Source organism: Drosophila pseudoobscura, chromosome 4 (genome assembly GCF_009870125.1).
Source record: "Drosophila pseudoobscura strain MV-25-SWS-2005 chromosome 4, UCI_Dpse_MV25, whole genome shotgun sequence".
NCBI lineage: Eukaryota > Metazoa > Arthropoda > Insecta > Diptera > Drosophilidae > Drosophila > Drosophila pseudoobscura.
The window spans coordinates 25,018,348-25,038,790 of record NC_046681.1 but is presented as its reverse complement, the minus strand read 5'-3'; the positions used below and the strand labels follow the sequence as shown (position 1 = coordinate 25,038,790).

The following is a 20,443-nucleotide window of genomic DNA, read 5'->3' as shown; positions in this document are numbered from 1 at the left end:
GCTGCAGGACCAACTCTCCTAGGATCGTGAGAATCCAGACTGTCGAACTGCATTAAAATCTCGACTTTGAAAATGAGGCCGATTTTTTGCAATTTTAATGATGTAACCATCATGATTTTTTGCGAAAATCGTGAGGAAATGGAAGTCCCTTTTTCCGATGGCAGTCGATTGGCAGGACTCTCCCGATCACGAAAAGACATGCCGTACTCCGATCGGATGTCGGATAGCAGAGATATAGCCTACGGAAAAACCAGTATTCCAATGAAATGCAAAATCGAAATCTTCGGAAGGCTATATGTCGACTATTTATGGGCTGACCGACTCTGGGAGTTCTAGAAAGTTCGTTTGTGACATGTTTGGTGCCATGAGTGCTAGTAATTACCAAATATTTCCTGAAGGGTTCGCATCAGAAGATTATTAAAAGATTCCAACTCCGATAGCCACGCTTGAATTTAACGGCCGATTGGTCGCAGTATCGATTGCTCATCCCATGCTATTCACATCGAAACGTTTTCATTAGTCAACAGCTGTTTTTCAAATTTTTTTCATGAAGAGAGGTCACACTATTTCTGTAATAAATAATAACAAATCGCTGGATTTTTATTTTGAAACTTATATTTTCTTCTTGTTAGCTGAATTCCTGGCAACATGCAGTCTACTAGATATAATGGCGTCATCTGGATGCGGCAATGCGTGCTGCATGCCAGGCGAACCTACTCCGTCAGTGCAAACGTAACTTCCGCCGGTAACAACACAAAGGGGGAACATTTGCCACCGACGACGCCCACGAAATCCCTTGAGAAGATGCGTGGATGGCAACTGCACAGCTACGGCGATATTGACGAGCTGCTGCTTTCCGAAAAACTGAAGATCCCACAAATACGGAGCTCCAATGAATGCCTGGTGCGAGTACGGACAACGGCTGTGAATCCTATCGATCTGGCCATGCTCCGAGGCTATGGAGCTACAGTTCTAAACAAACTACGCTGCCAGCCGGGAGATGACATTGAGTTTCCGCTCACACTGGGCCGCGAATTCTGTGGAGAGCTGGTGCAGAAGGGAATGGGCGTGACATCCCATTCACTCAAACTGGGAGCGCGTGTCTGGGGAGTTGTGCCTGTGCATGCCAGTCCTGGTGCTCATGCGGAGTATGTGGCTGTCCCGTCATACTGTGTAAGTGGTAAAAATATTTAAATGAAAAATTAATTTAAGATCCATCTTCATTTTCGTTTTTAGTTGGCTCCAGCACCCAAACAGCTAGACGACAGTGAGGCAGCCAGCGTGTTGTATGCGGGATTGACAGCCTGGTCGGGACTCTACATTTCTGGCGGCTTGGGTGGCCCGTGTGGTGCCACCACAGCTGCTGGCGGTGGTGCACATAAGCGCATACTAGTCTTGGGCGGCTCTGGCGGTGTTGGCACTTTGGCCATACAGATACTTAAGTCGCAAGGCGCTCAAGTGCTCGCCACCTGCAGTGAGAACGCCGTGGAAATGGTCCGCTGTCTGGGCGCCGATTTCGTCGTAGACTACAAGAGCAGCGATGCCATGGACGAGCTGTGCAAGTTTGCACCCTACGATATTGTTTTGGACTGTGCCGGACATGGAGGGGCGCATGCATCGGAATTGAAATTTGATTTCCGGCAGTACATTACCTTCTCGTCGCCACTGCTAGCCAACATTGACCAGCAGGGCCTAGGACTGGGTGCGATCAAGAATATGGTCGACCTGGTGCAGACCAATGTGAAATCCCTCACGCAGCGAGGAGGAATGGTGAAGTGGGGCTTCTTCAATCCTGCTCCGCACGGGATTGCATTCTTGGAGCAACTGGTGCGGCAGCGAAAGGTGAGTGGCAGCCTCCACGAAAATCTATTTAGAAGACTAATAATATCCTTTGGTATGCTTCCAGTTGATCCCATTGATTGACAGCACTTTCAGCTTCGAGGAAATGCCAAAGGCCTTTGAGCGCATGAAGTGCGGACATTTGCGGGGCAAGATTGTGGTGAAGCTTTGAGGAGGGTCAACATGCGACTGATTGTTATTGCTGTTTCATTAAACATTTTCTGTTAGTTAATTAAAACATTTTGCCGGACAAACTGTGAAACTTTGACCAGACCAGTCGCTGGTGACGCAGATGTATTCAAACACCTATACCTATAACAAAGTGCATCACAGCCGCTTGCCCGCGGTTCAACGACTGTATTTCTGAGCCGAACGAACCACTGACGCATATCATTATACATATTATATAAAGTAATAGCAGATCTAAACGATAGGCACCCGACAAGGATCACCTTTAATTCACCGTGAAAAGCCTTACAGCCTCTGACAGTGGCTGTTATCGTCTGCGGATCTTCATCGCTCCGCCTGAAGGGCAATTGGTCGCTACTATATTCACCCCTTGGCACATCCAACTATCAGCGAATCACCTCTGGAGAACATACTTCCGAGAGCTATGCCACTAGCTGATAATACGCACATGAGTGTGAGTCCATAATATACCTATTCTTGTACGACGCACGACACACGACTCTGTTCTGTGTAAATTTCCGCGACGTCTGCTTAGCGGGCTACCTGTTCCACTGGCCAATACCCCAAAATATCATTATCAGCTAATCATTATAAGGCAGAGAGACGGGGTGATGGCAAAGCACGCGGCATGCCCGGGCTAATCACATCGCTCTCATGTGTTAGCAACGTTCCAGAGCATCGCAAATGTGAGCTGTTCCCGTATGTCGCTATCGCCAAGGTCGAGGCTTTCCAAACAAAAACCAACAAAATAAACCGTATCATGGTCCCGCAATCATCCTTCGAAGCCGACGGCCGGCAAAGAAAGCGAAATGTGCACGCGTCTTTGTTTTGGTTTGTTTTGGTTTTATTAATAGTAGTTGATCTCTCAATTTGTTACCGGGCCCGTGGCCGTTGAAACGATTGGGAAAACTGAATGGCCTGTTGATGGTTTGCTCTAGAAACCCGCTTTAGATAAGAGTTAATCTTTCCGCTTAGCAATATATATTTTTTTGTATGTATGAGAGACTTCGCTACTGCAGTTGTGCTCTCAATCAAAAACGAATGACGAGACTTTAATGGCAAATATTTGATTTTTGCTTTTATACCATACATTGTTTGTTACAATTGTTTCTTGGTTTCTGGTAACCTTATCAAATTATTGGTACAAAATCAGAATTTGCACTTTATTAATGATGAAAGTGTCTGTATTTTTGCATAAAGATAGAGTACTAGATTACATCAAGAATTACACATTTCTCATGGGTATTGGCTGTTCTACGTACCGATCTATATACCAAGACTACATTATGCGAATTACAACAATTATTTAATTATACATTTATAATTTGTGGTAACATTTGAGATTTATTTTTTAGTTCTTTTCTTGTTTTTGGGTTTGAAATTGTAAAAAGTGACGTTTCTTCTATTAATCATATATGAGAATGCTGGTAGAGCGCTGCACTCCAATGCATAAATATTTATATTTTTTAAATAAGTGATTTTTTAAAATTTAACAAAAATGGTGCTATTTTAAAGAGACTTATGAATATATGTATATGTAGAACTTTTCCAAATGTGTTTATAATTATGATTAGTTTGGTTTTTTTCCACGTCAATATTTGCTCTTCTATGACGCAATGAAATGGTCTTTTGTTGGGGTAGCACTACGAAGTCTTTGGGGATTATTTGTATTATGCTGAATAACCGTAGTAAGCTGAATGTTTACATACATGCATATATTGTATGTATGTACATATGTACTATGTGCAGTGCTGATGCAATCCATTCTTAAATAAAACTAATATCAGCTTGAGGTTTGATCAAACTTTTCTTTTGGCAAATTATTCGGATTTGATTAATTGGAATTGGGTCTCGTACATAATTCATACACTCGTACTCGTACTCGGATTGCCTGTGATTTATATACAATACAGAGTCTACAATTAATTTGATTTAATTTGGTATTTTAAGTACAGACAGAAGTGGAGGGAATGGAAATTAAACAAATAAACTCAGACATTGCCGTACATCCATCAGTCGAGGAGGCGAGTTTATTTTTATTTGGAAATAATCTGGAACACAGAGGCCTTTGTGATATCATACAGATATTTTCTCTATATACCATATATACAAATCAGACGTTAAACATTTAACAATTACAACATTACAACAATATTAAAATTTGTCGTGTATTTATAGATACGAATAATAATGGAGGCTAAATCGGTGCTGCCCCAAATACTTGATTTCTTGAGCCGCCAGCCAAGCCTCAGTAAGTAAATGAATATAACAATATATTTATGTACTAAATTTGGAAGCGGGAATATCTCGTATTCGTAGGCGCCGATGTGGATCAAATGTGCAAAGCCCTCAAAAACGTATTGTTGGCCAAGCACATCGCTGCATTTGGGAGCACTGAGAAAGCCGTGCACTTTGCAATAGACTTGGGCGTAAATCTGGGCATCTTCTCGGTGACGGAAGAGAAGCTACCTTTTCTTCCGTTCAAATTGCGCAGGAGCAACCCCGTGGACAAGAAGACCCCAACATCTACTCTCTACAAGAACATACAAGTGACGGTGACATATGCACTTGCAAGCAGGTTGACTAACACTAACATTTTTCGATCGTTACAGCTGGCCAAATCTAAGCCCCGGGCGAAAGCGACCAAACCCAAACCCCGCGCAAAGACGACCAAAGCCAAGCTACTGTCGAGGGCGTGCCAAGCCAAAGCCAAAGCCCGGGCGAAGGCGTCAAAAGCCAAACCCAGGCCCCGGGGAGCCGCCAAAGGCAAGCGACAAATGGGTTAACTAGGCGATGTCAACTGCTATAGCACACACTTGGACTAATTACCAGGGCATGGGCACGGGCACGGGCACGGGCACTCACTCACTCACGGATACACCTGTCCTGGTCAGCGTCGCAATTTATATTTGATTTGGTTGGAGTTAGAGGCAGCGACAGCGGCAGAGGGAACAAAATTTTAGCATGAAAATGAATTATTCAGGGGCTGGCTGGCGATTGGCGGTGGCGATTCTGGCGCAGTCATTATGAAATCGGGTATGCTTAGTATTTGGTATGGATATGGGTAATTACATATGCGCCTTTTGATGGCCACCCGGCCGCCGTCCTCCCCGCGAACCGAATGCATATAAAGAATACAGCAACTGCAGCCCTAGTTTCAGTCTGTCTGCGGACCAAGTCGGAGCTATACGTGCACACCAAAAGGATATACACCCAACCATCCACGCCACACGATATACATCCTGCCGTTGATCCTTTGTCCACACAACTGAGCTCACAAAGGATACGCGATAGCAAGTGCACCGAAAGTGATAAAAGAGTTATATCTAAGGAGCGCTTTATATTGGACAGTGACAGTGCAGTGCTGAAGTCTATTCGCCAATTCGATCCGATCGTTCCACTAAAGTGATATAAGAAATGTGAGTCAAGTGCAAAGACAATGGAAAGTGGCGTGTTCAGACAGTCGACCTAATTTTTTTGTCATCGTTCCCCTCCACTGAGTGTTTCCACTGAAAAAGTTCTTGAAATATCGAATATATTCTTCGAGAAACAGATGTGTCTAAAAATACAGATAACCCTCCGATAAGCGGAGAATTCTGAACATAAATGATCAGTTTTAAGGACTTTGCAGAAATGAATGGTGTTGGGAATTTGTCAGGTCTCTTAATCAATCTCAAACTTACGGAAATAATGACAATAAATACTAAGAACCGATGCTTAGTTGAGTTTTGATAGAATTCTTCTGAAGAAACCTAATTGTTGGCTTACAAATTAAAAAATGAGCACAGAAAAATTTAGGTTTTTGAATTTTTTTCATTAAAATTTAAAGGCGTCGATGTAAAGAATTTCTCTAGGTATTTACTTATTTGCACTAATCTTAGTCCTTCATACTAAAAGGAGTTAGGAGTCCTTATTTAAAGACTAATAATGAGCTCTTAGCTCCTATTATCTCGTATCATTTTAGAACAAAGTTCGAAAGATTTGGAAATTACATTTGATTAAAAACGAGGAAAGACTAGAATTAGACATAAGAAATCACAAATGACAACGGGTAATGATAATATAATATATTCCAGCAAGCGTTGTTTTTAATTAAACTTTGAAATAATCGAAAAAAGTACTTTTGGGAATCATTGGAATCATAATGTTTCAGCAAAAGTCTGGCACGCGTCGCGCCTCATCGGCATAGCACTTGCAAGTATACGTATAGGAAAAATTCGATCAGAGTTGAGATCGTATCTGAGCTTATCGAGGCGATTCGGTCCGCTTCCACCTCCCCTATCTTTAGTGCATGGCACGCGGCCAAGCGCTGGACGAATTTCGACTATCTGAGCAGCCAGTTCCCAGTAGCCAGCGGACAACATGGCAACACGGAGTGGAGTCCCCCTCCATCTATGGTGGAATACGCCGAATCAGCGAATCATACGATCAATGCATACGAGTATACTCGTAGTTCCGATAAAGTAAAGGTGACTGCTGCGGCTGCAACAGTTCCTTATCAGCCACGCAGAACGACAATATTCAAATCGATCCTAAGGCGTCGTACATTTCAGAATTAATTGCGACCAGCCAAGTGCCCAAGTGTCATTAATTGCCGACTGGGCATTGGCGATTGGTAAACCTTATCAAAACAGAGCAGAGCATCATTTGCAAAGGAAATGAATATTCAAATGCTCAAGATTTGCTTTACAAATCGTACATTGTTGGATGTTTCCTTTCCGATATCCCCCCTTTACTTCGGCTTATAGATTTCTCCATTTCACTCATAGGTATATCATCTTCTTTATGTCCGAGTGGATTCAGTGTAGATACTATTAAAAAAAATGTTTGTGTTCACAGTGAAAGATCGCATAGGTTAAGAAAGGGGAGTCTATTATAATTACAAGGCGCCTGATCGAACTTCGAACCACATAAATTTAACATACTTGTATCGGAATAGGCTTTTAATGAAATGAATCACTGCCGATATTTGCTGAGAGATTGTCAATATATGTTCAGGAAGAATCCAAGGAATCTCTTTTTCAATGGAGCTTTTAAGATTTCTATTTGTTTTTTTCGAAAGTGAAGGTTAAATTTTGTCAATTTGTATTTTTTTGGTTATCACTTTTCAATTGACATTAGATCTACAAAGATTGCTCTACAGCACTTTTATTCGCTTTGATTTAGCCAGTCATCTATTGCAAAAACTTATACTATGAATATATTACATTCCAGGAGTGTTTTTTCTACACATTTTATTTCATTTAGGTGCTTGAACTTCTGACTTTGTTGATCTCATGCTGATCTTATTGCCGATTTCTTCTGGCACACTTACTTTATAGAATGTTTTGTAATGTCTGGAACAGGGGACATGTTATTTCCAGATTTGAAGTTACATTTATATTATTACTTCAATTAAAATACCATTCCTCTAAACAAACCTAATACCGAATCGTTATCAAATACCAGAAATATTGAAATCAAAATTTAAACTATAGCTTTTGGATCTTCTGTCTGAAAAGGTTTCCGATTCGTTGTCTAGAACTTTGCAGGAGTTTGAATACAAATAATATTAATTAGAAAAGGCATCAAAATGATTTCTAGGTAATGTAAACAATTTTGATCTTAAGCCCAACCAAATATTATATCATTTTTAGAATGGAGACATTCGTTAAAATAATGTTTTTGATATGTTTTCTGTTTCTTAGCAGTTAGCTAGAGTTAGTTTTTACAGACCAAACATTAGAATACCTCTCCAATAAATTTGATCTATAGACAGACTGAACTGCTGCCGAGCCTGATTAGCAGCCAAAGATCGAATAGCCACAGAAGATGCCCAACAAGAAGAAAGCGGAGGCGGAGACCGCAGCAGGTGGGGATGGCACGGACGTCGTGATCTCGGGGCTCTCGGGCAAACTGCCGGAGAGCAGCAACATCGAGGAGTTCAAGTACAATCTGCTCAACGGCATCGACATGGTCACAGACGATCCCAGGAGGTGGGAGGCAGGTGAGTGACCAACATCCTAGAGGAATTTTGCAGAATCAGATCCTGATCAAACCATCGATCATCGATCATCGATCATCAATAGGCATCTATGGACTGCCGGAGCGTATGGCCAAGATGAAGGACGAGGATCTGGAGAAGTTCGATGAGAATTTCTTCAGCGTGCACCAGAAGCAGGCCGAACTGATGGACCCCTGCATGCGCATGCTGCTGGAACTGACCCACGAGGCGATCATCGATGCGGGCATAAATCCAGCCCAGCTACGTGGCACCCGCACCGGCGTCTACATTGGTCTGTCCTTCGTGGAGACGGAGCACGAGATCCCCAACATGGAGCCGAGCACCATCAATGGCTACTGCCTCACGGGCTGTGCCCGCGCCATGTTCGCCAATCGCATCTCCTACACGTTCGACTTCAAGGGACCCAGCTTCATCGTGGACACCGCCTGCTCCAGTTCCCTGGTGGCGCTATCGCACGCCTACGCGGACATGCGAGCGGGCCGCTGCGACTATGCCCTCGTGGCGGGAGTCAATCTCATTCTGAAGCCGATCTTTGCGTTGCAGTTCCTGCGCCTGGGCATCGTTAGCCAGGATGGCGCCTGCAAGACTTTCGATGCCGCCGCCAATGGCTATGCCCGGGCCGACACCTGTGCTGTGGTCCTGCTCCAGCGTCGGGCCCAGGCCAAGCGCGTCTACGCCTCCATTCTGAATGTGCGCACGAACACGGATGGGTTCAAGGAGCAGGGTGTCACTTTCCCCGACGGCCGCATGCAGCAGGCGCTGCTGGAGGAAACATACAGCGAGATCGGGCTCAATCCCGATGACGTGGTCTACGTGGAGGCTCATGGCAGTGGCACACCCGTAGGCGATGACCAGGAGGCCAATATGCTGAGCAATTTCTTCTGCCATCCCGCTCGACCCACTCCCCTGCTCATCGGCTCGGTCAAGTCGAATATGGGCCATGCGGAGCCTGCCTCGGGGGTGAGCGCTCTGGCCAAGATGATCATTGCCATGGAGGAGGGCATCCTGCCCAGCAATCTCCACTACCGTTCACCCAATCCTGCCGTGCCAGCTTTGGTCGAGGGTCGCCTCAAAGTAGTGGACCGCAATATGTCCTGGCAGGGCGGCATTGTCGGCCTCAACTCCTTCGGCTTTGGCGGTGCCAATGCCCATGTCATCCTCCGGTCACATGGCAAGTCAAAGGCCCCCAGGTCAAGCCCCAAGTCCACCGCGGAGGAGCAGTGCCTCAAGCTGGTGGTCTGCTCGGGTCGGACGGAGCCAGCGGTGCAGCAGCTGCTGCAGGTGGCCGCCGAGAAGCGCCTCGACGACGAGTTCCTTGCGCTCATCAATGACATCCACTCCCATCCCATTCCGCTACATCCCTACCGTGGCTATGCCGTCCTGGGCCCCAGCGGTGCTCTCAAGGAGGAGATACTCCCCCATGAAGAAGAGTCCCGACCCATTTGGTTCGTCTACGCCGGCATGGGCAGCCAATGGGCCAGCATGGCCAAGGATCTCATGCAAATGGACGTGTTCCGAAAATCTATACAGCATTGCGCCGAGGTGAGTGAAAGAAGCGATCCCCGATGATCATGAGAATTCATGAGAATTTTTTTCTATGAATAAACGATCTGATGCTGAAAAGCAATCGATCACTGCACTGAAAATACTCTTAAATGGCGCTAAGTATTACCCATATATGGTGCTTCTGATCTTTAACTGATCTTGGAAAAGTAATTCAGATCCGGTCGGCATTTCGACCTTGAACTTCTTCGTTTTCTTTAATCTTTCAAGTTCAATAGCATTACAAAGTGCGAAACACTTGGTAACAGTTCGTTGAATGTCCGAACGCGAATACCAGTATCTTTTAAGAAAGATTCTACATCACAAGAAAAAAGTTGTTCTATGGCGCAAAAGTCGGTCCCAAGAAAGAAAAACTCAGAAAATTTTAAGCCAGTACAGAAATCCCTAAACTACAGCCGCAATGGTGTATCTTCGATCTTATTATCCAGTTCCCATTCTCTGTATTCATGAAATCTTATGATAACATTCAAATCCTTACCTGTCTTAAAATTCAGGTGCTTGCTCGGGTGGACTTCGATCTGATAGACGTCCTGACACGCTCCACAGAGCGCACCTTTGACAACATGCTGTACTCCTTCGTGTCCGTATCCGCTGTCCAGGTGGCACTGACTGATCTCCTGAAGACCCTGGGGATACAGCCGGACGGCATCATTGGGCACTCGGCGGGAGAGCTGGGAGCCGCCTACATGGATGGCTGCCTGACGGCCGAGCAGACGGTGCTGGCGGCCTACTGGCGTGGTCGGAGCGTGCTGGACACGCCTGACCTGCCGCGTGGCAAGATGGCAGCCGTGGGCCTGAGCTGGGAGGAGATTGGCGGACACCTGCCGGCGGACTGCTATGCGGTGTGCCACAACAGCGAAGACAACTGCACGGTGTCTGGTCCCGTGGCCTCCATGGACGCGGCCATCCTACAGCTGCAGGCGGAGGGAGTCTTTGTACGGGAGGTGGGTTCCGGCGGCTATGCATTCCACAGTCCATACATTGAGGGTGCTGCCCCGATGCTCCGCCGTAACTTGGAGCGACTCATCACGGAGCCGAAGCCACGCACCCAACGTTGGCTGAGCACAAGCGTCAAGGAGCAGGACTGGCAGACACCCGAAAGCCGTGAGGCCTCTGCCGGGTATTTCATCAACAACCTGATCTCGCCCGTGCTCTTCCTGCAGGCCATCCGCCACATACCCCAGAATGCGCTCATCGTGGAGATCGCCCCCCATGGCCTCTTCCGGGCCATCCTGCGCTCCTTGGGTCCGCAGATCGGCTACGTGAGTCTCATGCAGCGCGGCCATGCCAACAACTACGAGTTCCTCCTGAGCCAAGTGGGGCGTCTGTTTGCCTCCGGCGGACAGCCGCAGCTGCTGAAGATCTCACCCGAGATCAGCTACCCCGTGTCACGGGGTACGCCTATGCTGGGCTCCTTGGTGGGCTGGGACCACACCCAGAAGTGGAACTACCCGAAGTTCAAGGGCGGCCGGCAGTCGGGACAGCTGTGCGTGGAACTGGACCTGTCCAAGGAGGAGAACGCCTTCCTTGTGGGCCATACCATTGACGGAAGGATCCTGTTCCCGGCCACGGGCTACATGACGCTCGCCTGGATGATGCTGGCCCAGCAGCAGGGGCTGGACTATCTGCGCACTCCGGTGCTTTTCGAGGATATTATCTTCCATCGGGCTACCATCCTGAATGCGGGCACAACCGTGAAGCTTGCCCTAAACTATTTTCCGGGCAGCAGCAGCTTTGAGATTTGTGAGGGCAGCAGCCTGGTGGCCTCCGGCAAGCTCCGGCTGGTCACGAACGTACAGCAGGAGCGGCTCACACTGCCCGCTCTGCCCGGAACTGCGGGTTCCCAGAAGCTCTCCACGAATGACATCTACAAGGAGCTGCGTCTCAGGGGATACGACTACAGTGGCGTCTTTCAGGGCATCCTGGAGGCGGACATTGCGGCGGTGACGGGTCGTCTGCAGTGGGCGGAGAACTGGATCAGCTTCATGGACACCATGCTGCAGTTCCGCATCCTCAGCAACGACATCCGCGAGCTGTATGTGCCCACGGGCATCGAGAGAGTGCTCATTGACCCGCTCCATCACATGGAGCTGGTGAAGCGGCACCAGCAAAAGCTGCCCGTCTACTGGCACCGCAACATCTCTGTGGTCAAGTGCGGCGGTGTTGAGATCCACAAAATGAAGACCGCTCAGACCCAGCGGCGTTCCGGGGGTCAATCGGCGCCCACCCTGGAGCGCTACCGTTTCGTGCCCAATGTCCAGCATTTAAGCCAGCGCGAGGAGCAGCAGCGCTCTAGAAGCACGGCCCTGGCAGTGGCCATTCAGCTGATTGTCGAGAACAGTGGGTGTCCCATCAAACTGAAGGGCGTGGAACTGTCTCCGGACCCACTGCATGCCCTGGAGCTGTTGGAGCTGATTGAACGGGAGCCCATCCTCGTGGCAGATCTGTCTGTCATCAGTACATCCTCCACGGAATCCGAGCTCCAGGCACAGCTGAAGGAGGTGGGTGTGAGGGTAATAGTCAAGGATCTGTCAGCGGGTGCCGTGGAGCAGCAATGTCACTTTGTCCATGCTCTCGATCTGCTGACAAAGCACTCATTGAAGGAGATGCAAAACTGCGTGGAATCGCTCAAGGCAGAGGGTGGCTTCTTGCTCCTGGAGGAGACCGCCAGTGGGTACAATCTGACAGGAAAAGATAAGCTTACCAAGCTCCAACTGTTGCCAGTTTTGGAACACTTCTTTGGCACTGATCGTGTGCTGATCCTCGCCAGAAAGAGCCCATTCCACGAGTCCAGGCGATCGCTCGTGGTTCCCGTAACCAACACACACTTCAAGTGGATATCGGATCTCAAGAATGCCCTGGCCAAAGCCCAGGCCGAACAGAAGTGCCTCTATCTGGTGGCCCAAGGGGAACCTAGCTCTGGGGCACTAGGTCTGATGAACTGCCTCAAACGAGAGCAGGGCGGCAACTGGGCCCGCCTCTACCTTATGCTGGACGAGGGTCTTCCCCGGTTCTCGCTTGACACGCCCTTCTACGCCGAGCAGCTGGCCAAGGATCTGGCTATCAATGTCTACAGGAAAGGCAGCTGGGGCACCTTCCGTCACCTGAAGATCGACTCCCAGCAGCCCCTGCTGCCCGTGGAGCAGGCGTACGTGAACACACTGGTCAAGGGTGATCTCTCCTCGCTGCGTTGGATCGAGAGTCCGCGCACCAGCCAGCTGCCCGTCCAGACAGGATTCGAGCCATGCACTGTCTACTACGCGCCCCTCAACTTCCGGGACGTGATGCTGGCCTCCGGCAAACTGGGCGTGGATGCACTGCCCGGGGATCTGGCCTTCCAGGACTGTGTGCTGGGCCTGGAGTTTGCCGGACGCGACTCCCAAGGACGCCGCATCATGGCTATGGTCACGGCCAAGTCGCTGGCCACCAACTGCCTCGCGAATAGGAACCTCCTGTGGGAAATACCCCACAACTGGTCCATGGAACAGGCTGCCACCGTGCCAGTTGTGTATGCCACCGTCTATTACGCTCTGGTGGTGCGCGGACAGATGAAGAAGGGCGAGCGCATTCTCATCCATGCAGGATCCGGAGGAGTGGGCCAGGCAGCTATTTCGGTGGCCCTGGCTCATGGTCTGACTGTCTTCACGACCGTCGGCAGCAAGGAAAAGCGAGAGTTCCTGCTGAAGCGATTCCCCAAGTTGCAGGAGCGGCACATTGGCAACTCCCGTGATACCTCCTTCGAGCAGCTGGTAATGACAGCGACCCATGGCGAGGGCGTGGAGCTGGTACTCAACTCCCTCTCCGAGGAGAAGCTACAAGCCTCCATTCGCTGTCTGGCACTCAATGGACGCTTCCTGGAGATTGGCAAATTTGACCTAAGCAACAATACCCCGATGGGCATGTCGGTGTTCCTCAAGAACACCTCCTTCCACGGCATCCTGCTGGACAGCGTGATGGAGGGCGAGGATGAGATGCAGAGACTGGTGGCCAGGCTGGTTACCGAGGGTATCAAGAGCGGAGCTGTCCTCCCGCTGAACACCACTATGTTTGCGGACAAGGAGATCGAGAAGGCGTTCCGCTTTATGGCCTCCGGCAAGCACATCGGCAAGGTAGTCATCCAGGTGCGTCACGAGGAGGAGCAGAAATCCGCCCTGCCCAAACTGCGTCAGATCAATGCCATTGCCCGCTCCTACATGCACCCGGAGAAGAGCTACATCCTGGTGGGAGGTCTCGGAGGATTCGGCCTGGAACTGGCCAACTGGCTGGTATCGCGCGGTGCTCGTTTCCTCGTCTTAAGCTCCCGTTCGGGGGTGAAGACTGGCTATCAGGCGTTGATGATCCGTCGCTGGCATGACCGCGGCGTCCAGGTGATGATCGATACCAACGATGTGACGTCTGCCGTGGGATGCCAGAGGCTGCTGGAGAGCAGTGACAAGTTAGCTCTGGTTGGAGGCATCTTCAACCTGGCTGCGGTACTTAGGGACGGACTCTTCGAGGACCAAACCTCGAAAAACTTTGAGCAGGTGACGGCGCCCAAGCTGCTGGCCACCCAGAACCTGGACAGACTCTCCCGGGGTATGTGTCCGGCCCTGGAGTACTTTATTTGCTTCTCCAGTTTGGCCTGCGGACGGGGAAATCTTGGACAGACCAACTACGGCCTCGCCAACTCCTCCATGGAGCGGATTTGCGAACAGCGCCAGAGCGATGGTTACCCAGGCACGGCCATTCAGTGGGGCGCCATCGGGGACACGGGCTTGATCATGGAGCACATGGGCAACAACGACACCGTCGTCGGAGGCACCCTGCCGCAGCGCATGAATAGCTGCCTGGAGACGATGGATTTGTTCCTGCAGCAGCCACATCCCGTGCTGGCTTCCATGGTGCTGGCCGAGAAGCGTAAAATGGAGCAGACAAATCGCCTCAGTCTGATCGCCACGATAGCCAACATCATGGGCTTGCGGGATGTGAAGAGCGTGCAGGACAAGACGACACTGTTCGACCTGGGCATGGACTCGCTGATGAGCACAGAGATCAAGCAGACCCTGGAGCGACATTTCGATCTGGTTTTGACGGCACAGGAGATCCGCCAGCTGACATTTAGCGCCCTCAAGCAGATCGATGCCCAAGAGCCCATCACAGCAGCCGGCTCCAACTCCAGTTCGGGCTCCAGCTCGACTGCCACAACTCCTGCAGAGCAGGCGGGACAGATAAAGGGACAGGGACAGAGCGATGAGACTCGCAAGGTATTCGCCAAGGAAGTATTACCCCAGGAGGTGCTCGTGCGTCTGCACTCGAAGGCGCCGGTGGCCAGCGAGGAGCCGGCCGTCTTCTTCCTCGCCCCCATCGAGGGCTTCACAATTGCCGTTGAGGCGCTGGCCTCCTCCCTCACCTGCCCCGCCTACGGCCTGCAGTGCACCGAACAGGTGCCCCTCGACTCCATCGAGGCCTGCGCGGCCTACTATCTGGGCCAGATCCAGCGACTACAACCGCGTGGCCCTTACAACATAGTGGGGTATTCTTACGGCTGCCTCCTCGCGCATGCCATTGGCGTGGCCTTGGAGCAGCGACGCTTCGGCGTCAAGGTCATCATGCTGGACGGTGCCCCCACCATAGCCAGCGGCTATGTGCAGGAGGCCAAGAAGCAGACCGATGACCTCAACCGACAGCAGTCTATGACGCTGGCCTACTTTGGGGCACTCCTTGCCGATGTGGACTACAATAAGGTGGGTTTTCGGTTGTATTTTTCCCGATCTTTATGATTTTATGATCTTTGTTCTGTGTGTAGCTTCTGCAGTTACTAGATGGCGTCAAGACGTGGCCATCGAAGCTGGACAAGTTGGCCGATACACTGTCCGGTCACACGCAACAAACCAAAGAAGTGGTAAGAAGTGTATACAATCCGAGAATAAGACCCTAATCGGTTCATGAAAGGAATAGATTTATTCGAGTAACATTTCACTGCTCACTGCTAAGCGGCTCAACAAGTCAGGGTCATAATATAGAATTATGCATCCTTCGATGCGAATCAAATCGAAAATCAATCTTTATCATTAAGATTAGCCCTCAATAATGGAACAAGATCATTGTTAGCTACTTATTGGTTCACTTGTTGTGAAGACACTACATTTTGATTGCATTGATTTAGCTTTGATTATATTTGATTTTGGATTGCTCATAGTCTCTTCGAACTCTTTCGTTATTCATTCATTATTTGTACATAAACATCTTCAAAAGTTCCTAGTATCAGACAGAGTTTTTGAGTACAGAATCTCAAGTATTTGCGTAAATATTTGTTTTTATAGGCAGCGACTCCTCAAGTGTTTGTTTGTGTTTGGATTAAACACTTTTGGGCTTGAACGTATTTCAAATAATGTGTAAAAAATGTGTAATATGTAAGTGCCAGAGCCTCCTTTAATTGTAGATAAGAATGATTTTTGTAGATTGTAAATACGATAAATATTTGTAGTGAAAACAGCATACAGCAGCATACTCCGATCTCATAGCCTAAGATTTAAAATTCGAAATATCTTTAATCCCAAGATAACTTTCACCATTTCTGTACTCTAAGTCGATAATTAGCCATTTCGATCCCATATTTAATCTATCGAACAGATCAAGAAAGCTGCCTGCATGTTCAAACAGAAGCTTTTGCTCTCGGAGAGCTACAAGGGAGCTAAACAACTGCACAGCGACGTGGTCCTGATCAAATCCGCCGAGCACAATGCCATAATGGCACAGGACTATGGGCTCAAGGAGGTAAGAATCGATAAAGCTGTACATTTTCTAGAAGAAATCCCTAAATTTCAGCGATTTACAGATTTGCAGCGCCCAGATCGATATGCATGTGGTGGAGGGCACACACAGGACGTTCCTCAAGGAGGCGCAGACGTTACAGATCCTCGAACGTGTGCTGAGGAAGCGGCTCTAGTTGATAGCATCATGATTTACTCTGTAGCTGTTAATGTATCGTTATATACCAATAATACACGTAGCAATCTCCCGGATTGTATAAGTACTCCTACTAATGCGATTTTGTTTGGTTTGGTTTTTGGACACGCGACTGGGATCGTGGCGCTCGCATGATTTACGATGAATCACGATAGTCCGGCGGCAGCAGCAGCAGCGGCGGCGGCCTTTATATGACCCGTTAAACAAAATTCAATGTACCTTTCCATAATTGATAATAATTCCAATTCCTATTTACTACTCGAACATTTTAGGTTCTGTTCTATCTACAAAAAAAATCTGCCCAGACGATTAACAGTCGCGCTATGTCTGCCCCTGTACATACTTATGTACATGTATGGTAGGTATAAGAGAGAGTTTGTGTGTTTGTGTGTGTGTGTGTGTGTACTTACTGCTGCATGTATGTGAGAGTGTATTTTGTATTTAGTAGCAACAAAAAAGTGGTCCGATTGCTGTCCTATGGCGGGACAAATCAAAATTTGTACATCTTTATCACGCAGGCAACAGCTGACCGACCGGAGGAGACACTTATCGCTGTTAATTTCGAAATTAAATGCTGCACAAACTTAACCAAAAGCACGCAAATCATTTTACAGAACAACAACAGAGCACAGCAGTGGCCCTACACACTCCGAAAGGTTAACCCCAGAGAGAGCACAAAAGCAGAGCTTATCTTCGCGCTGCTTCTGATGCTCTCTTCTCTGGATGGCGATGCGAGCAGAAAAGCTCTCGCCTCGCCTCATATAAAAGACGTCGCGCACCTGATGCCTGGACTATTCCCGTTTATTTTTTCGCTGCCAGTCGTGAACGAAACCGACAGAACACAGTTAGTTGTGTCGTGCTTTATTAACCGCTACGCTTCAAACACAGTGTGTCTTTCGCCTCCATTACACGGCCCCAGCCACAGTGCAAAACGAAGAGTGTAGCAAAATTATTTGCAAAAAACGCTAACGGTAACCGCCAACTGAACGGATAGAGAACAATAGCAAAAGGAAAAGTGCTGTGTTTTTGTATTGGTTAATTGCAAAAGTAGCGTAGCTAACGGTTTCGAAAGTCAGTCAGGACCAACTGCACCAAGAAGCCCAAAAGCCTACCCACTGCTCCAGAGCCTTTAGCCAGAAAAACAGCTGTCAAGAGGAATCGCCTGATTTTTAGGTATGTACAAAAAATAAAATGGCAGCCGCAGGAATAAAATTGGACTCCCGTCAAATGTGCTTGTGTGTGTGTGTGTGTGTGTGTGTGCGTGGGAACGAGTGCAAATAAAACTTCGTACGATTAATAGGAAATGAAACGTTCAAAAACTCGAATTTAGTGATGAAATAATGAGGAAAAAACGTTTAAGTTACTTAAACCAAAAATTAGATTTAGGTTCACCCTAAACTATGGATTCGTTAGAACATCTCTTTTTTGTTCTACTCCAAATGATAGAAACTAGAATCAGCTAGAGATGCAAGAGAAACTTCATTATCTACGCTCTAGACTTTGCCGCAGAAACTGTTTTTGTAAAACTTTCGAACTGATATTTTCCAATGTATTTGCTAGCCTAGCCCCCGGCTAAAAATACAAATTACTAAATTGGAGAACATTTCCCGTTTGCTCGATTCGCACTTGGCATGCAACGTTTTGACCTTTAGGACCTTTAGGCTTTGGGCCAAATTGTGCCCAAAGTGTTATTCTAAACGCCCCCTCACTGAATGTACCCCCCAGACCACAACATTCCACAACGCTGCTACAAAAAATTACAGTTGCTAATTGACAGAGAGATATATATGTACATGGCAAAGAAAGGCGTCCTATGAAAGTTTATTGGCTTCTCGATAGGGTTTCGCCTTCTAATTGCAGCCGGGAGAAGCAACCAAACTTGGATTTGTAAGATTTCCCATGAAAACTATTAGACAATCAAGCTAAATAAGACATAAAACAGAAAGAATGGCCAGTTTTTTGCGAACGAAGCATTAGATACCCTTTGTTGTTCTTCAATTCCTATTACAAGATAAATAATTTCGATTTGAATAATCTATTAAAATTTCGGAAACTATAACTTGTAAAGCCACATAAATAAATTCCGATTCTGTATCAAAACTATATAATAAAACATAACAACATCATACAACCCGTCTGCAAGGGTATCAAAACAAAAGCAAATTGGATGATTGGAAAATTTCAAGTGTCTTATCTTTATCAGCTGTATTCATAAGCTTCCTGTTCTACACGCGTTTGGCGTCGGTCCAACAGTTCCGATCAGGTGCAGACTCGTATGAGTAGGCAGCGCCACACCGCCTTATCAGCTCGGTTCGGAATCACCCCATGGCCCACCTCCCAGTTATCAGTTATCGCTGATGTGCATAAACTTGAGACATCATCATCGTCTCCACCCCAAAAGTTTTAGTGGGTGAGATGAGAATGAGGGCTAATTATATGTAGATGGATAGATGGGTGCTGGGTGCTGTATATAGGGTGTATAGAGGTTCCAGTACACGTGCACTTGAGTCTCTGCCTTGCCCCACCCTGGCCAAAATCGATAACTGTGAAAATAGAACCGAGTGCATAAATAAACAATATAGAGTGCCCAAGACCCCTACCCCGATTCTAGGGAAGGGACACTGAGGAGGGGTGGTTTGTTTACATGTTTGCTTATCTAATGACGCAATTTTTAGCAGTATGGCCTGATGATGGGTGACACCCACACACATATGTACATACATACACGAACACAGAGATAGTGGAGTCTGATGAATACCGGAGAAATCAATACGAAAGAGAACGCTGGCAAAAAAAGTAAAAGGATCTATAGAGGATGTTGGATTGTAGCAGGCACAGCTAAAACAAAGCAAACAAATCGGGGAACAGACCAGCCACAAAAACTATGAAAGTAATACTTGAATGAACTTGAGAAATCACGCCACCTTATCTCACTAAACAAATGGTACACGCGTCCAGCTCATGTGTGTGTGTATATGTGTGCCGGTTGGCATGCAAAATTTCGCTCTGACATACAATTACTATGGCAACAAGAAATTAACTTCGACTACCGTAGCCTTTGATACCCTTTTCCATGGCAGTCATTCGATTTTGATGATATGTAATTGTATTTGTTATCTACACTTTAATACCTTCGCTTGATATAAATATATTACGACTGCGCGCTATCCCATATGTTGTACTGTTCCTTAGTAAGAAGATGGCATCTTCTAAGTGTTGCAGACCTCTAGTAAAAATCGTAATACCTGATGCAGGGGTATAAACATAAACATAGCATCAAAATGCTTTAGATGAGCAGAAAAAACGATAAGCTCTCTCTCTCGCTCGCTCACTATCACACTACCTACCAACAAAGGTGAGTGTGCCGATTTGCCATCGTTTGCCGGCAGCAACATAGCATTTTCGGGCGTCCGCTGTTTCTTGTTCTTCCGCTTCTTCTAGCGACGCTCTGGGGGAGACCGACCGACCGCCAACAGAACTGCCTTCGTCACTTACTTCTTTCCCTTTTGTTGAATCATTCTTCTGCACATCGTACGAGTTTCTCGGCGAATGAGAAAGCAGCTTGTGTTTGTATTGTGCTTAGGGGGATTGATTGCGTGAGAAATATGAAGAGCGTAGAGAGAGGCAGAGGGAGCTGTGCCTATGTTAACGCAAAGCATGTTGCACTGTTACTGTTACTGCCACAAGTTGCCCCTGGCAGCTGCTGTTAGGCTGCGGCATCGCATCATCACGCCACAACACTAGAAAGCCGCCCATAACAAACATGCAGCCCGGCCAGCCACATGCGCGTCAAAAGCTCCTCCAGAAATCACCTGATTTGTAATGTCTATACTAACTTTCCACTGCTTGCCTGCCTGCTTGCTGCCCAGAGTCTGCTGCTGCCCGTCTGTCTGGAAGCGA

General features: G+C 47.6%; 3 protein-coding genes across 4 annotated transcripts; all 3 read left to right on the top strand.

The window, feature by feature from the left end:
* Positions 1-481: 481 nt before the first annotated feature.
* Positions 482-2,093, top strand: LOC4816896 (reticulon-4-interacting protein 1 homolog, mitochondrial). Its single transcript, XM_001356788.4, has 4 exons — positions 482-571; positions 633-1,173; positions 1,237-1,842; positions 1,907-2,093. The coding sequence occupies exons 2-4, from the start codon at positions 649-651 to the stop codon at positions 2,009-2,011; spliced, it is 1,236 nt and encodes a 411-aa protein (XP_001356824.3). The 5' UTR covers positions 482-571; positions 633-648; the 3' UTR covers positions 2,012-2,093.
* Positions 2,094-4,109: 2,016 nt separating this feature from the next.
* LOC4817024 (uncharacterized) lies at positions 4,110-5,748 on the top strand. 2 transcript variants are annotated; one of them, XM_015180742.2, is made up of 3 exons: positions 4,110-4,279; positions 4,348-4,577; positions 4,641-5,748. In XM_015180742.2, the coding sequence occupies exons 1-3, from the start codon at positions 4,219-4,221 to the stop codon at positions 4,812-4,814; spliced, it is 465 nt and encodes a 154-aa protein (XP_015036228.2). In that variant the 5' UTR covers positions 4,110-4,218; the 3' UTR covers positions 4,815-5,748. The 2 variants fall into 2 exon arrangements, with proteins under 2 accessions (XP_015036228.2, XP_001356823.4); XM_001356787.4 differs by having other exon boundaries at positions 4,119-4,279; positions 4,348-4,583.
* FASN2 (Fatty acid synthase 2) lies at positions 5,309-16,620 on the top strand. The gene is made up of 7 exons (XM_001356786.4): positions 5,309-5,447; positions 7,783-8,014; positions 8,097-9,574; positions 10,090-15,318; positions 15,381-15,476; positions 16,208-16,351; positions 16,413-16,620. Exons 2-7 carry the CDS (start codon positions 7,840-7,842, stop codon positions 16,521-16,523), a joined length of 7,233 nt encoding a protein of 2,410 aa, XP_001356822.3. The 5' UTR covers positions 5,309-5,447; positions 7,783-7,839; the 3' UTR covers positions 16,524-16,620.
* The last annotated feature ends 3,823 nt before the right edge of the window (positions 16,621-20,443 follow it).